This window comes from Callorhinus ursinus, unplaced genomic scaffold, assembly GCF_003265705.2.
Source record: "Callorhinus ursinus isolate GAN/ISIS: 27379988/994484 unplaced genomic scaffold, GSC_fseal_2.0 scaffold94, whole genome shotgun sequence".
NCBI classification, from domain to species: Eukaryota; Metazoa; Chordata; class Mammalia; order Carnivora; family Otariidae; genus Callorhinus; species Callorhinus ursinus.
The window spans coordinates 1384350-1401698 of record NW_027397156.1 but is presented as its reverse complement, the minus strand read 5'-3'; the positions used below and the strand labels follow the sequence as shown (position 1 = coordinate 1401698).

The following is a 17349-nucleotide window of genomic DNA, read 5'->3' as shown; positions in this document are numbered from 1 at the left end:
AGGTGTGAGGATGTGGCATGGGACCGAGGGTTTGGGGGAGGAGGTTGGGGATTCTTCATTCTGTGCACTTGAGCGGGGGCCAGGATGGGGTAGGGTGGGGGAGGAGCTCTTTGCTGGGGGGCAGATCTAGGGGAGCAGAAAGAGCACTTGAGTAGGAACAGGGTAGGGGGCCGAGCTCTCTGTTCAGGCTTCACTCGCCCTTGGGTGAGCGTTTGTTCTTTTTCTGAGCCTCAGTTGCCTTATCTGTGACATGGGCACATAATTCTTGTTCTGTCTTCATCACGTGTTGGCTGCGGGCCCAAAGGGGTTGTAGGTGAAAGTGCTTACAGAATCATAGGGATAGCTTTGATTCTTTTCGTAAATAATCAAGGCTCAGTCTCAGAGGCTCTGCTGACCTCCTTCTGTCCACAGGAGAGATCTGTGAAGGGCCTATTTTCTTACATTTTCGATCTGTCGTGGACCAAAGCTTTTGTAAATACAATAGAAACAAATGATCGGAAAAAAAGAAACAAAAAGCAAGGACATACGAAATATGAGCCTCCCCCCATTTTTATTAGATTCAGATGTGATGTATTACTCAGGCCAATTGCCGTATGATTGTCCCAGCACCTAATCCTTTTACATACTCACATCATCACAGACCGACACTGGCCAGGGGACCATGCTTTGAGCAGCACTGCTCTTGGTTGAGGACTGCCTCTCCCCATATAAGGAAGGCATCACTCAGCGTCCACTGTAAGGCCAGCAGGAACTGTCTGAAAATGTTGGGAATGGATTGGGGGTCCCTCCTCTTTGCAGTTTGTGCCAGGCCTGGCACATGCTGAGAGATGGGGTTTCCTGGCCACTTCATCTGCTCCTTCTGCTGGTGCAGAGGTCTCCTTGAATGGAACAAAGTCGGGGGGATGCCTTCGATATGTGGCCAGTGCCGCCCTCCCTGATAAATGGTTGGTGGAGAGGCTGCATGGAAAAGGCACTGACTTGGAGTTCCGTCCTTCCGGGTGTGAATCCTGACTCCTGACATTTACTTAACGGAGTAGCAAGTCATTGAGTCTGATTTTTCTCATCTGTAAAACTGTGTTAGGAGGGCGGTTGGGAGGACTGGCGGTGACAGTGGCAGGGCCATGGAAGTCGCTTAATAAGTGGTACTTTGATGACTGCTGTTAGAAGCTTGGGGAGGAAAACCATGAATCATATTATGAACAGAGAGATGCTATAGGAAATCAGCACACACTGGGAGCAATTTTAAGACCTCAGTGTCCACATTCGGAGGCCCATGAGATCAATCAAATAAGGGGGTTGCTTTAGAAAAATTTCTTTTTCTTTAGTTCAAAAATTGAGTGAATTTGCCTTTGTTAGAATATTACCCACTTTTACCACGAGGTGACAGCAAAGCACAACCCACTGCCTAGCTCACTCATTCCAGCCACCCTGTTAATTCTCTTCAGGAACAGTATTCATTGGTGAAGTGAGAAGCCCTAAGGACTCATGATTTCTGCCCCTTCTATCACATGGGAGTCTGAAGAAAGAAAGGAACCAGAACCACTCAAGGCTACATAGTTCTATAGTGGAAATTCTGGTTTCCTGAGTCCCAGACTGGGCTCTTTCAGCTCTATTTGCCTCCCTCCCTCCAGCGAGGTGGTCGTGGAAAGTGTTGCGCCCCTGTTTGGGGGACGCTCACTTACCCTCTGAAATCTGGTAGTGACACTTTCCTAGCTGGTACCTAGTTCAGCTGCTACGAGGAAGCCCTTGGCCGCTGGGAAACATGTTCATCTCTCTGGTCCTTTGATGCCTGGTTTTCTCACTGACCCAATATGAAGAATAAAAAGACTCTGGCATTGGTTTTTTGAAATGTGGAGTTTGGGGCTCTGGGGCCCATCCAGGGTGGGCCTCACATGTGGGCACTATAAATCCTATGAGATGTAATTTTAAAAGGCCCCACAGCCTTTCTGTCTCAAAAATATCTCTGACTCCTTATATGATTGGTCACCTAATCAGATTTACTGACATATAATGAGCACAAATTCATTTTGGTTAACAAGAGTTTTAGAAAGCTTACAGACTTATAAATCCTCATAGGAAGTCATTCGCCCCTTAGTATGAATTATTGAATCAGATTCTTTCCTCCTTAACAAACATCTAGTTGAAATCAGCTGCGTGGAGCTGGAAGTGTTGATGGGGTAGGGAGAATGAACAGAGGATAGTTGGAAGTCAAAAAAGATTTTGGAGAATGGGCTGGTATGGTGTTCATGCATGGGGGCTGGGGGGCGGGGGGGAAGATGGGGCCTTTTCAGAGAAGAGTAAAAAAACCGATTTTTTTCTACTACATAATTTTTCTTGGAGCTGCCCAAGACCTAGTACCATGTTCTTGGCGTGAACCATTCTTCCTCAAGATGTCCCAAGTTGATGAATAGTGACAACGATTTCTGCCTGTTTTCTTCTGAAGTCTTGGAAGGGCACTTGTTAACTTTATCTTATTCTTCTGGTGTCCCAAAGGGACAAACGCTAGGCAGAGATGGTTCTCTTCATTTTGAACATGATGTTCAAGCGATGTTTCCCAGTTGGGGACTGCTATCCTGGCTTACCCCACGTGTCCCCCCGGTCCTCATCTGGATCCTGTTCATCCCCAGTGTTGTGCCTTTATTTTTCTATCTCCAGGGATTTTTTTTTTTTTTAATGCTTTAGGACTCTCTGGGTTTTTTTGGCTGGGCTTGTGTTATTTGATCTTCTCTCCCAAGTCGGAGCCAGTACTGAGGTGAGGCCTGGAAACCCTCTTCTTTCCTTTTAAGGTTATGCTTGGTCCCTCTCCAGCTGTCACTTACGGATCGAACCCCACACCCCTGTTGTCTATAGCAGTTCTCCTCCAGTACCAAGTCTATTTTAATACTGTAATCCATCAATGAGTCAGGGCAGAGAGGAGCCATGTGGTTTGTCAGTGAGAGCGCAGGAGGAGGAAATGGGAGCTGCCCAGTGGTGGCATTATCTCATGACCAAGCTGGGATTGAAGTTTATGTCTATTGGAGGGGGGCTGGGATTCATCCCTGGGCTGGGGGAGGGCCACCTGAGCCATGGGTGTGCAGGACTTTTTGTCAATGGGCTGAATATCCTGGATAGAGGTAAAAACAGCCAGCATGCAGACCAAGAGGTGTGGGAGCCTCCACTCAGCCTGCTCGAAGGAGAAGGTGTAGTTCATGTTCTGCTGAGGTGAGCTGAGGTGAGCTGAGGTGAGCTGAGGTGAGGTGAGGTGAGGTGAGCAGGGCTCTGTCTCCTGGAATCCATCCCTGTGCATCACTTTTGTCTCACATAATGTTTCCAATAAGGAGACTTATTGTCTGGTTTCCATCGGTGGTAGGTGTGGGTGTTGGAGAGCTCGCTGAGCTTCCCCAGCAGATGCAGTGGTCATTCTAGGAGTAGCCATTAAGTGGCAGGCCACGGACTTAAGTCAGAGCTGATGAAGCTTGGGGGTGGGGGATATGTGGGAATGAACCCTAACTGTGACAGCTTATGAAGGCTGTGGTAGAGAGACACTGGTCGCCCCCTCCCTGTGCCTCCCAATCTGCCATCTTCCCTACTGGGCGCCTAAGCTCATTGTCTTCTGAGAACGGGACATGGCGGACCTGCCTCTTCCTCATTCTCTGTGCTCCAACACTCCCCCTTGACTTAGGTGTTGAGGACTTAGGGTTGGGTGAAGGTGGTGGTTAAGCAATGGAGGCTATTCTTCCCATCCCTTCCCCAAACACACACACACACACACACACACACACACACACACACACACACACACTACTTTAGCCTCTGGTCCCTGACACAAAAGCCCTTTGTTCAGGCCAAGACTGCCCTGTCCCCAGGGCTTTGTCTGGTTCCAAGCCCTGGGAACTCAGGCTTGTCTGAGTAGTGACTGGAGCATACGGATCCTGACATACCAGGAGCTTCTCACCCCTTAGGTAGCTCTGGCACCAAAGTGCCATGGTCCCTCCACCTGAGGGTGACCCAGGGTTCTTTTCAATCACCTATATTAGGCCACGCCAGAGCAGATGTCCAGGGCTGCCTCCTGGGGCTGGGACAGAAGCATGTCTACACACTGGGGTCAGAGTGGGTTTGGACAGCTCTTCTGGAGCCCACTGGGGCCGGTCTTACCTCTTTTGTCCCTCTGGGCCCTACAGACCTGGAGAGTATAATATGCTCACATAGTGCTTTCTTTGTGGGCGGAGGTCAGGGAAGCAGAGCATAACCCTGTGGAGGGTGTCAGAATCTCGGGGTACTGGGTGAGGAGTGGGCTTGCGGGCTTGAACAAGCCCCCAGACTCTGGCTTTGGTCCATCCCTGTCTATGGCCAATATGCAGCCTTCACCCCCAGCGTATTAAATGCATTTAAATTTTATTAAATATATCATCCATCTTTTCTGTTGTAAACGTAATACAGGCTCATTGATGAACATTTGGGAAAAAAACTTTAAAAACCAAAGAAGAAAATAAAATTCCTCTATTCCTCTATCGCTTGGATTTGGATTTGGATGGAACTTCTGTATTTCCTTCTAGTCTTTTTTTGACATTGTGTGTGTGTATAGTTTTCATATATATATATATGTAGTTTTATAATTGGGACCATATGTATGTACAGTTTTCCCTGTTTGAAAAATGAACAGCTTCAATATCTCTCACAGCATTTAAGAGTCTTCCAAAGGGCGCTTCCACTAGCTCCAGAGCACACTGCTACCTGGAGATTCCTTAATAGAGTTCATGAATTTCCTATTGTCAAACACTTGGTTGTTTCCATTTTTTGCAATGATAAATGATTCTACGTTAACCTTTGTCCCTAAGTCTATTTCCTTTGGAGAAATCCTCTACGTGGAATTACTGCGTCTAAGATATGCACATTCCAGGGGCTTCGGCCACAGGTTACCAGTCTCCACCATGGTCCCAGCAGGGTATGAGGGCAGAGGGTGGTCGGAGTGTCTCCACCTGAGCGGTGGGGGGGGGGGTCCATGTGGATGGGTGTGCGTGTTTGCCGAGCCCCAGCCTGTGCATGGGTTCCCTGGCCTGGCCTGTGGCCTAGGCTGTCTTCCTAGCAGGGCTTTAGATCATACTATGGCCCCCAAGACATTTGGCTTCCTTTCCCTTAGGTCCGACATGAGAACAAGTGTGTGGCTCTGGAAAGGTGTCCCTGTTTTCACCAAGGCAGAGAATATGCCCCAGGAGAAACCGTGAAAATTGACTGCAACACTTGGTGAGCCCCTGGGAGAGGCTTGCCTGGGGACCGAGCCGTTGGGGTGGGGTAAGCAGGAGTGGGGACACAGGGACCAACACAGCCACAGGGCCTCTGGCACTTGCCTCCAGCACCCTGGGGGAACATGGTTATTCTTTTCCTTTTCTCTGTGCCTCTGTTTCTCTATCTGTAAAGTGGGGGAGAATCTGTGTCCTCACCTGTGCTGACCCTGCATAGACAGTCTTCCAGGAGAGTAGTGTTTCCAAGAAGGACCTTAGCCCATATGGGTCATTGCATGTGTGACCAAGCTGCCAAAAGGCATGGGCTTTGGAGGGTCCCTCTCTGGACTCATACTGTCCTCTAAGCATACTGCAACTGTCCTTGTAATGGCATGGTTCAAAAAAGACCTTCGGAGGGTGGCTGGTTTTCTTCTTCTCTGTGGCCACCCTTCGCTGGCCCTTTGCTCTGCTCACTCATCATGCCATGACTTCTGGGCTGTGCACAGATTCAGGGGAAGGCCCGCGTGGACAGCGGTGGGAAGGGCTGGGACCTGGAAGGGGCTTAGCTGTCTCTCAGGCCTGAGGTCTGAGCTTACCACCTCTGATGCACAGAATGGGCTTCCTGATGTCAGCTCTGGTTACAGGGTGGTGGGGGATGGGTGCTGTGGCAGTTGGCAAATCACTGTAGATTTAAACAGAGCTATGTACACACAGAACCTCTCCTGGCAGAAGTTGATGGTTGATCACTGTTTTCCCAGCTCAGAACTTTCCTTCTGTTGTGTCTAGTTCTCCCTGTTCACCTCAGAGGGCTCTCAACCTCAGTGTCTCTGTTCTGTAGAGATCCCATGGCCATGCTCAGCAACTTCCAGGGGAGGCTGAACTTCAGCAAATTCATAGCAGGGGATCCTCAGAGCATCTGGGCTTCTTCCCCTGGCTACCTGATGCCCTTGGGGGACGTGTTTGCTTCTTTGCTTCACTTTTCCCCTTGTAACAGGAGAGCAGCGTGGCTTCCCTCTCTCCTCCTTGGCCTTGTGCTCTAAAAATGTGACCATTTATGACTGCCAACTGCCTTCCCACATCCACACCCCACAGGTCCTTCACTTCTAGAGGCTTCCTGGAGGGTTGGGTGGCACCCCACAGCAATCTGTTCCTTCACTGCCTCTCGTTCCCCAATGCCCCGAAGAGCCCCCCACACCACAGTACCCAGCTGGTCATCCTGGCCATTACTGTTCCTAGCGTCTGTCGGGACCGGAAGTGGAACTGCACGGACCACGTGTGTGATGCCACGTGCTCTGCCATCGGCATGGCACACTACCTCACCTTCGACGGGCTCAAATACCTGTTCCCTGGGGAGTGCCAGTACGTCCTGGTGCAGGTGAGAGTGAGGGAGGGCGGGGGTACTGTCTGTCTCTCGGAGGGGCCGGGAGGTGCTGACTGCCCTCTGGAGGGTTTCTGGGTCAGATTCTGCTGTTACGTCTGTAGAGAGAGTACTGGGGCTTATTTCTACGGCAGCAGTTTTCCAGCCTGTAAAAGAGGGGCCTGAAATTCAGAGCAATGGTGCATTTTCCTTCAGCTGACCCGGAGACTTACAAGAACAGGGCAGAAGCTCCTTTGTTGGCTGGGATGGGTGTGGGGGCAAGGTGACCACCAGCCCAAGTTAGCACCCACGTGGAGTTAGAAAATTGCATCGGTTCCTTTTGGCAGACACAGCCTGTCAGGACGCACAGTGGGGAGGGCAGCCCAGGCTAGACTGAGCCCCCCCCCCCACTAGTGCCCTGGTGAACGGCCCAGGAGAAGACAGTTGGAATAATCCCTGGAGTCGGCTTCCCGTCCTATGATCCTATTGTCCGCCATTTCCATTTCTAACCTAGTCCAGTTCAGAAGAGCAGGGACACAGAAAAGTCATATTGCCCAGGAAATCCTAGCTGGTGAGTGAGGGCACCGGCCCCTCTGCCTCCCTCTCCCCACCGTGTGGACTCCTGTAAGCTCCTCTTGCTGGTTGACACCAAAGTGAGTAAGCAAGGAGGTATGAGTGCTTTTCTCATGAGGGATGAGACAACTTGACTGTGAAGCTTTAAACAAATGTGGTCTCTCCGTCTCCATTCTCGGGAGGAGCGGTAGGAGCTTGGCGTGGTCGAAAGTGAGGACCACAAACCCGTAGGAGCCTCAGCCCCGGAGAAAGAGCTGTGGGGCCCCATGAGTCAGGCAGTGAGGGTGCCTGAGCCTGCATGTCTGCAGGGCATGCTGAGAGTGGGGCGGAACCAGCAGCAGTGCCGAGCAGCTGTGCACAGAGCATGCTGGATGTGAGCAATAGAACCAACTCACCGAGCCTTTATCTCCCATGCCCCAGTGTGGCCCCAGAGAGGCATGCAGTGTACTGGGGGAGACAGGGCATGTACATCATGACATGGTTTTACTGACACTTATGAACCTGGCGTGTATTCTGCTCTAGAGCTTTGCTACAGATTATATACGGCAGCCCGTCTTTTGATTATCTGCTGCCCAACCTTCGTAGCAAAAGATGAGGTGACACCAGCCCTAGAACTCAACCACCCAGCCAATTTCAAATATGAGCGTCCAGAAAACATGACTAGACTAATTCAGTGCCACAAGAAGCAGCTGGCCAGATCTATTGCTCCCCAGCTTTTCCCCTGCCCAACCAAAGCTTTACTAAGTGGGCCAGTTTTAGAGTCCCTTTCAAATTGTGCTTCTCTGTGGGTGGCTTGTTTTCCTTCATAGCCAGTCCTGCTGTCCGTTTTGATACTTTGTCCTGGATCCTCCCTTTTCTCCCTTCTTCCTTATCAAGACTTGACTCTTTTTTAGCCAAATCTCAGCGGATGACAAGAACCATGTATAAAGCATCTGTACCTTTGTTCCCTCGTTTACCTTCACAATCCCATTAACTCAACACAGACCCATTTAACTTAATCCCAGTATGGGCTGATTCTGTCTTTTAGAGGGGCAGATTGTAGGTGTGCATGTGTCTGTGGGGGGGGGTGTCCGAGAGGTAAGTGACTTGCTCAATGTATCTAATAAGTGGCAGAACCAAGGCTCACACCTTTTCCTGAGTGTCTTTTTTTTTTTTTTCTCCTGTCATACCACAGCAATAGTCACCATGGGGAGGTATTTGCTAGAAATGTGTCTCTCCTTCCTTAATTTTCTATGCAACTGACCAGCAAGGACCAGCACTTCTTTATCCTCTATTCCCAACCAGAGGTGGTAGCTCAGCACCATGGAGCTGTGTCAAATGACCTTTGGTTACATTTCTGGGCCAGCAGTCCAGAGGGATTCAGCCAGAATTGAGAGCCACAAAGTGCCAATGTGGTCAAACTGTCCTAGTTAGCTGGGTAAGACTAAGCACTGACAGGTTCTAGGTAGGGGCCTTTAGGCTGATATGTTCAGCAAAGCATACCACAGGCCACTTCCCCCTCTCCCTCTCTCCCTCCTTCTCTTCCTCATGCTTGCATTCTGGTTCATCTGTAATGGCTGAAGATGATAAACCTGTCCTTTCTCTTCCTACCCCCATCTCATTCTCTTTCCCTTTCAATTTCATTCTCTCTGTCTCTCCGTCTCACGCACGCACGCACACGCACACACACACACACACGTGCATGGAATGGTAACATCCTTTAACACGTATCCTTCGATGGTCTGAGATGATGAGATACCCATCTTCTGATCTGGGGAGAGGTAGCAGAGGTAATATTTCTCTCCTGGCACCCCCTTTCTCCAGGATTACTGTGACAGTAACCCTGGGACCTTCCGGATCCTGGTGGGGAACGAGGGGTGCAGCTACCCTTCAGTGAAATGCAAGAAGCGGGTCACCATCCTGGTGGAAGGAGGAGAGATTGAGCTGTTTGATGGGGAGGTGAGTGCCAGCCTTATCCCCTCCACCCTCATACCCCCTTTGTTCTTCTGTCAGCTGATTAAGGGCAGGTATCAAGCATTGTTTAGAACTTGTGTGATGGAATATTGTACAGCCATTAAAGAGCATGAGGTAGAGCTGTATCATGTGACCTTGACATAATCTATGAGAAGAACAAGTTGCAGATGACTATGGATAACGCAATCCCATTTTAATAAAATGAAGTACGGAGATGTGTGTGGAGAAGAACGTGTAACTATATCTGCCAAAGAATAGTGCTTACCTCTGGAGGGTGGAGTGGGGATTGGAGGGCAGGAGGCCTTTCCTTTTCATATATGTATCTATATATTAAATGTATAGATATAAATATACACACATATTATATATACACATATCAGTATACACACACATACATACATGTACACACACGTGTACGCACCATACACACAACACACACAGATCATACCCACACATGCACACACACAACACACACATGTGCACATCCAACATACATGTGACATACAGATATACCACATGTGCATACACATACACGTACACATGTAATATATGTGTGCATATGTACACACATAGTATATAAGTAGCATGTATACATATATCATATACCATATACACATATATGCATAATATAAACACAGATCACATATACACATACATATCTATACATCTATCACATACATGTATATCACATGTACACGTGTACATATACACACATGTGTGCACATGTAATTCGTACATATATAATATATACAAATATACACATCAATCATATATACACACATAAATGACATATACACAAATATATACATATACATTATATGTAACACACAGAAACATTTATTTTGGGACGTGATGGTGTTTTGGGGGATTTTTACTTTCTGTTTTTCAGTTCTTTTCAGATAAAATATTTTTAAGGGAGCTCAAAAGGGAAGTAAAGAGATTCAGTCCTTGTGTACTAAGAGTTTATGAAGTGGTTCTCAGAAGGGTGCAGAAGAACCACCTAGCATCTTAAGATACTGACCCTGGAGTCCACCCTGAGATTCTGACTTGTAGGTCTGGGTGGGACCCCAGAAGCTGCATGTGGAGGGCCAGGGAGTGCCAGGCTCTGGGCTCAGACCTGTCCTGGTATCTTCATTTTGTTCCATGGTCTCAGCCCGCATCCCTACCTTCTTGCAAATATGCACCACTGATCTCAGGGGATTGGGAGGAGAATTCCCCATTATTGACTGTGGGTCAGCAGTGTTGACTCTTTCAAAGGACGCATGACCGTGGTGATATCGAATAGGAGATGTGCACTTAAGATTAGCTCTGCATTTGGTACGTCACTAAGGAGAGAACCCTTGCAAAGGGGTGACAGGCCCTTAGCAATGACTTCAATTTTACAAATTAGTCAGCCAAACATGCTGAAATGGGCTCTAAGTATTCAGCACTGGCGACAGTTGTGCTAAGTCAAGGGCTCAGGTCAGAGCCCTTCTGGAAACTGAAATCCATGATTCCTGCCATGGTCTCCCTGTTCTGTCAGTGGTGACTCCTGGCGACAGGGACTCTGGGGAGCGGGAGAGAGGGAAGGAAAGGGAAGAGTCTAGTGCTCATTTATATAAACGGATAGATTTTTACATGAATTGCCTAGAGATGCTTCAAATCATATTCATGTTAAAACCAATCTAGGGGACCACATGCATTTAATGATCAAGTATCAAAAAATCCTTTTTTGGTACAGTGATGGCTACCTTCTGCTAGTTGGCTTCATTGTATTTTTAATCTCCTAATTATGATTTTGCTGCCACCTCTGCTGTCATCGGCTAGTCATAGGATTCTTGGGCAGTGATAGGCAAGATGGACCCAGAAACGTCCAGGCAGGGTGCTGGCCCGGAAGGGACATGCTCTGACCAGGTGGGGCAAACGACCTGTGGTTCTGGAGGGCTGTGGTGGCAGGCAGGGGTGTGGGGTAGAGGGAGGAGCCAGTCACTCCTGCCTGCCCTCCACTCTCCCTGTTCTCGTGCTTTGTCATCCTTCAGGTGAATGTGAAGAAGCCCATGAAGGACGAGACCCACTTTGAGGTGGTGGAGTCGGGTCAGTACATCATCCTGCTGCTGGGCAAGGCACTCTCCGTGGTCTGGGACCACCGCCTGAGCATCTTCGTGAGCCTGAAGCGGACGTACCAGGTCAGGGGATTTTCTGTTTCCTCTTCATCTTATCTGTGACTTACTGTTGGCACCTTCCTCAGCCCACTGGCTTGCCCACCGTTGCGGGTGAGAGTGGGTGGTCCTCCAGCCCGGTCTCCCTCCTGACACAAGTAAGACCATGGATTCCAGGTCCGTGGAGTCAGCTTTGGCTGTTTTCCTGAGTTAGCCGCATGTAGGAAAGATGGTGGGTGCCCCCCACCCCCCCAACCCAGCAAACAGTTCCTTGACTGGCCTTGCTAGGCATGCAGTTTATATCCACAAAAGAAGGAAATGAAAGATCAGGCAACAGCTTTTCTTAAGGTTTCTTAACCTGAAGAGGCAAACTGATCACACACACTATTATGATAACCCTGCACAATATTTTGGGGTGTGGCCTTGCCATCGAGCCATCGACCAGCCCGGTTTGAGAGCTATTTGCAGAATTGCTGGTACCCTGCTTTTGTGAAAGTGATGGTATTTGTGGCCAGGTTCTGACAGTGTGTTGGGACTTTGTTTTTCTAACTGATGAGTGTGGGACAAGTGCTCTCTCTACTCTGGTGGCTGATTTAGTCTCGGGGCATCTCTGACAGCACCGTTCATCTCAGCTGCACTGAGGGGAGACTACATGGCCCTTACTTCTTGTGGCCACCCACTCTCTTTCCAGAAAGCATTAACAATTCACGCATTCATTTATTCACCAAATCCTTATTAAGCTCTAGTATGTGTCAAGCACTGTTTTGGGCACCGTGGATAAAGTAGGGAAAAAAACCATATATATACACACACACACACACACACACAGATATAGTGTCTATATAATATAGATATTGTTATTATGTATAATATGTATTATTTTTATATACACATATATGTGTCTCTCTCTCTATCTACACATCCATACCCACATGTACATATATGGGTGTGTGTGTGTATATATATATATATATATATATATATATATATGTTTTAACTTGTCTTAGTTTCCTATTGCTGCTATAACAAACTACCACAAACTTAGTGGCTTAAAAAAGAAACATAAATTTATTATCTTAAGGTTCTGGAGGTCAAAAGTATAAAGCTGGTTGGCAGGGCTGCATTCTCCTGGAGGCTTTGGGGGAGAATCCGTTTCCTTGCCTGGTCTAGCTTCTGGGGCCTGCCCACATTCCTTGGCCCATGGTCCCATCCTCCATCTTCAAAACCAACAGCACAGCCTCTTCCAAGCTCCCTCTCTCCTCCTGTCACCTCACTCTCCTTACTCTGACATCTCCTCTGCCCCTTGTAAGACCCTGTGATTATCCCGAGCCTACCTACATTGTTCAGGACCACCTCTCCATCCCAAGAGCCTTAACCTAATCATATCTGCAAAGTTCCTTTTGCCATGTGTGGATTAGGGCGTGGACATCTTTGGGGAGGGGGCATGGTGTTGCCCACCACAACCCTGGTGGAGATCATATTCTAGTGGGGCTATTATTTTAGCTTGGTTGGTCCGATGAGACCTGTCTGCAAAGGTGACATGAACAGAGCCTTCAGGGAAGGGAGAGAGTGAGTCATCTAAATATCCAGACAAGAGAGTTTAGGCAGGTGGAATAGTGTGTGCAAAGGCCCTCCTGTGGATGGTGTTTGGAGTGTTTGAGCAAGGAGGCCAGTGTGGCTAGAGAGGAGGGACTGGAATGAGTGGTAGTTTACAAGGACAGGAGCCGTACTCTCGGGGCTTATGAGGACTTTTGTTCAACGGTGAGAACATTCTTATGTGTTTCCCAGTAAGTTCACCCTTGTACCAAACCAAATCTGAAATAGAACAAGTCACATCTCTCTGTGCCGAGACAGGGCTCTAAATATGTTTCAAGAGCATCGTGCTGTTTCTTTTGCAGTCCAGATATTTCTAGTTCTTTACATAGTCCTTATGTGATGGTTTCTGTTCATTCAGTAATGACTTGTTCGGGACCCGTAGCTGCGCACATGTGCATGTTGTACGCATGAGAGGTGAACATGGAGACACATGAAATATGATGTCGACCGGGGTAGCATTCAGTATAGAGCAGAATCCTGGACAGCCTGTTCTGGACAGACTGCGGTCGTTCAGATAATGGGCTTGCCTGTCCGCGGTAAAGTAGGACCAGAACATTCCCTCTTTGGACCTGGACACTCTCATTGACATAATGTTGAAGCAGCTCCTCTCTCTGCTCCGCCCATTACTGGGGAGAGAGATGATTTATCCCGGAGCTACCAGGGCCAAGACTGCCTGATTTCCACCTCTGCCCTTGGTGGACTGTGGGACGTGGGCGGGTTGCCGTCTTCGTGAATAACCTTTGTTTAGCTTTAAGATGGGCTGCATAAGGAAGCCTGGGAGAGACCACGGCAGGGACCCGGCTTTGCCCATCGCCCTGGTCTGCTTCTGGGTCTCTGTCCTCATCGCTCTGCTGGCCGCCCCTTCTCTGATGAGCCTCCCCCTGTGTTGCCCCGGGGAGCCCTCCTTTTCCCAAATCGGAGAGTTTGCCCTGAGGTTTATGATGCTCATGATCTCATCTTGTCTGTCAGGAGCGGGTGTGTGGCTTATGTGGGAATTTTGACGGCATCCAGAACAATGACTTCACCAGCAGCAGCCTCCAGGTGGAAGAGGACCCGGTGGACTTTGGGAATTCCTGGAAAGTGAACCCGCGGTGTGCCGACACCAGCAAAGTATGTCTGGACTCTCCGTGTGGCCCAGACCCACGAGGCCTGCTTCCTGGAAGGTCCCCACCCATCCCATGGGGGCTGGTGGGGTGGGGTGGGGTGTGGGGTGGTATGAACGGCTGGGGTGGAAGGGCTGGCCAGGAGGGTCTCTTGGATCCTTCTGGGTTGACTGGTTGGGGGTCCATTTGTGTCCTCTTACCCTGCTCCCCAGGTGCCCCTAGACTCGTCTCCTGCCGTCTGCCACAACAACATCATGAAGCAGACGATGGTGGATTCCTTCTGCAGGATCCTCACCAGTGATATTTTCCAGGACTGCAACAGGCTGGTGAGGGCTGGGGGAGGTGGGGGGAATGGAGGCAGAAGACTGCAGAGGGCTGGCCCCGTGGCTCGGGCACTTGGCGCATGAGCTTCGCACTGCGTCTGCTACCTCGGAGGCTTGGAAATGACCTATATCATCACGTCAGCTCTTTACTCCCTTTCTTGGCTTCAGGCTGGGAAACAGAAAGCATAATGGCCGGCGTAGGAGGAAGGTGATGCCGGCGAATCATTTTTCCTCCCATGCAAAGTGTAGCTCTTCTGGGCACCTGCCAGCGCCTCTCTTTTGGCCTCAGTCTTAGGGCTTGTCCCCCAACAAATGATCTTGTCTCCCACATGAAAGCCAGGATTTCATCTTCCTGTTCCTGCTGCGTGCCTGGCCTGAGCACTCTCTGCCCTCACAAAACCCTTGAGCTCCGGCTTCTTGTCTGACAGAAACTGTTCTCTGGCCTAGACTCTAGGGATTTTGAGGCCTCATTTTATGACCTCTTTTGGGGTCTTTATCTCAAAGGGCGACAAGCAGTTCCCCAGAGTTGAACTCGTGTTCTCTCTGTATGTGCAGATGTATGTGGCTGTATGTGTGGGTTCATGTATATAGTTACATATATACATGGACACAGCCATGTACACACACATGTTGCCCTGTGGCACCACACGTGGGAGCGACTGGCTGAGTTCCTGTACCTCAGCGCTCCTTGTCTACCCATCCTCTGATCTGTAGTCCCTGAGGATGCTCCAGAGAGTACACAGAGTGCCCAGCTAGGTGGAAACCCTGGGCATCTGAGTTGGAGGAATGCCGAGAGCCAGGCGGCCGGGGAAATCAGGATTGTTGGAATGTCTTGGAGACAATGACCCACTTAGTGTCTGGATTCATTCCTATCACCACTGCCTTGGAGAAGGCTAGTGTGGCAGCAGTGTGTGTGGGGGCGGGGGAGGTGGGAAGTGGTTACTGTGGTTGAGTGTGGGTGGGGGGTGGGTGGGCTTGGGGGCAGAGTCCAGGGGGCCCCAGGCCAGCCCGGCTGTCCAGCGGAACAGCGCCACAGCGCCTCAGCGAGGCAATGTGAGCGGTCCTAATGTGTTTCCTCCTTCGCTTTGCTGGATGAGGCGAGGGAGGAAGGTGACCAGCTTGTACGTCTGTTTGTTTTATGTCGAAATACCCAAACACCCGTGAGGCTGGGAGTGGGTTATGGGGATGGCTGGCTAGCTGAGCAGGTATGTGGGAAGATGGATAGAAGAGAATGTTCTGGAAAATTCCAAGGCATAGTACATTCTGTGGAAGGCCAGCAGCACTCCGGCGTTCAACTTTTCTTATTGGAGTCCAGATGAGAAGCTGGGAATTATGCCTCTGTACCCACTCCCTGTTTGGGTCACTGATCAGCATGTCTCCTTCCCCCCGGGCCCCCATTGCCCTACTCTGACCCCCAGAATGTTCTCGCCCATCGAGAGCCAGAGTTGCTAAGTGCCCAGGCTTGGTCACCACAAGGCTCCCTTGCAGGTGGACCCCGAGCCCTACCTGGACATTTGCATCTACGATTCCTGCTCCTGTGAGTCTCCCGGGGACTGCACCTGCTTCTGTGACACCATTGCTGCCTACGCCCATGTGTGCGCCCGGCACGGCAAGGCGCTGGCCTGGAGGACAGCCACTCTGTGTCGTGAGTCCTCACGTCCCTTGTGGTCACACATAGCCTCCCTCAGACTTTAAAACCTCGAAGTGGGGGTGCAGGAGGACTCCTTTGTGGGAGAGAAGACAGAGCGCCCGTCTGGGGACAGATGGCGAGGCCTGAAGGGAGTCAGGACGTTGATGTGAGTGAGGAGGGACGGGGGACGGCGCGTGAAGACGTCACTATGTAGAAAACTTCCAGAAGAGGGGGAAGGTGGAGCAGCGACGAAGAGAAGAGGGAAGTCGATAGCGTGATTAAATTCACACTGGCTATTATATTTGCCAGTGTGAATGAGCAACGCATACTTTTCTATAGAGTCTTTCTTCCTCGGGTGTGAGCAGCTGATTGTTTTTATATGGAAAACTGATTCAGAACCATTTGGTTCCTGATTAGGTGCCTTATTTATTTATTTTTTTAAAGATTTTATTTATTGGAGAGAGAGAGAGTGCAAACAGGGGAAGGGGCAGAGGGAGACAGAGAAGCGACTCCCCGCTGAACAGGGAGCCCGACCCGGGACTCAATCCCAGGACCCTGAGATCATGATCTGACCTGAAGGCAGACGCCTGACTGAATGAGCCACCCAGGCGCCCCCCCCCCCCCACCCCGGTTAGGTGCTTTAAAACCCAGGCGGCCTCGAATACTGGCGACTGCCATGCTGCTTAGTTTCCTCCCATCACCGTCGCCTCCCCCAGGGCCGTCACCCCCGTGGGTCTCACCACCATCTCTCTGGGGGACTTGGGTGCAGTCCTGGCTTCTCGGGTTGCACAGACCGATCATGTTCTGTCTACACAGCCCAGAACTGCGAGGAGAGGAATCTCCACGAGAATGGGTATGAGTGTGAGTGGCGCTATAACAGCTGTGCCCCTGCCTGTCCCACCACGTGCCAGCACCCCGAGCCGCTGGCGTGCCCCGTGCAGTGTGTCGAAGGCTGCCATGCACACTGCCCTCCAGGTAAGGCGCCTGCCCCAGGGGCTGGACGGGCCGGTGGGCTGGGCTCTCAGGAAGGGCGCTTCCCCATCGTGCTCCTCCTCGGCCTTGCCTAGCGCTGCCCTGTCCCCAATCCCTACCCCTTTGGCTCTGCTTCAAGGTGGCCTTCCATCCAAGCCAGGCCAGCCAGGCTTTTGTCAGTTTGAGCTCCGGTACAGTGCTCGGGTACCCCTATTCATGGGCTTATCACCGAGAGCACTTTCTGATAGAAGGTTCTGCCAGGATGGGAAAGTTCTGCTGAAGTGGAAAAGTTCCTCCTGTGTCTGAGGAATTCAATTTTCAGTTTTGTTTAGTGTCAATTCACATTTAAATTTAACTAGTCGCCTGTGGCTACTGGCTCCTCTAGGGGGTAGCGCAGACGGGGAGTCATCAGCTATCTTCGTCGCTGGCGTGAAATGACCCTTGGAGAGAAGATTTCATTTGTCCTGAGGCTTGTGTGCGGTGAGGGAGGGTGAAGGAAGACC

The 17349-nt window shown here is 50.1% G+C and overlaps 1 protein-coding gene across 2 annotated transcripts in view; it reads left to right on the top strand.

Annotated features, from left to right (window-relative positions):
- Positions 1-17349, top strand: part of VWF (von Willebrand factor) — a 140328-nt gene that overhangs the window by 74665 nt on the left and 48314 nt on the right. For both annotated transcript variants that reach the window (XM_025851854.2, XM_073888725.1), the window contains 8 exons: positions 5120-5223; positions 6438-6576; positions 8935-9069; positions 11103-11249; positions 13788-13928; positions 14134-14247; positions 15733-15889; positions 16691-16849. In XM_025851854.2, the coding sequence (XP_025707639.2) occupies positions 5120-5223; positions 6438-6576; positions 8935-9069; positions 11103-11249; positions 13788-13928; positions 14134-14247; positions 15733-15889; positions 16691-16849 (1096 nt within the window). The remainder of the gene's footprint in view (positions 1-5119; positions 5224-6437; positions 6577-8934; positions 9070-11102; positions 11250-13787; positions 13929-14133; positions 14248-15732; positions 15890-16690; positions 16850-17349) is intronic.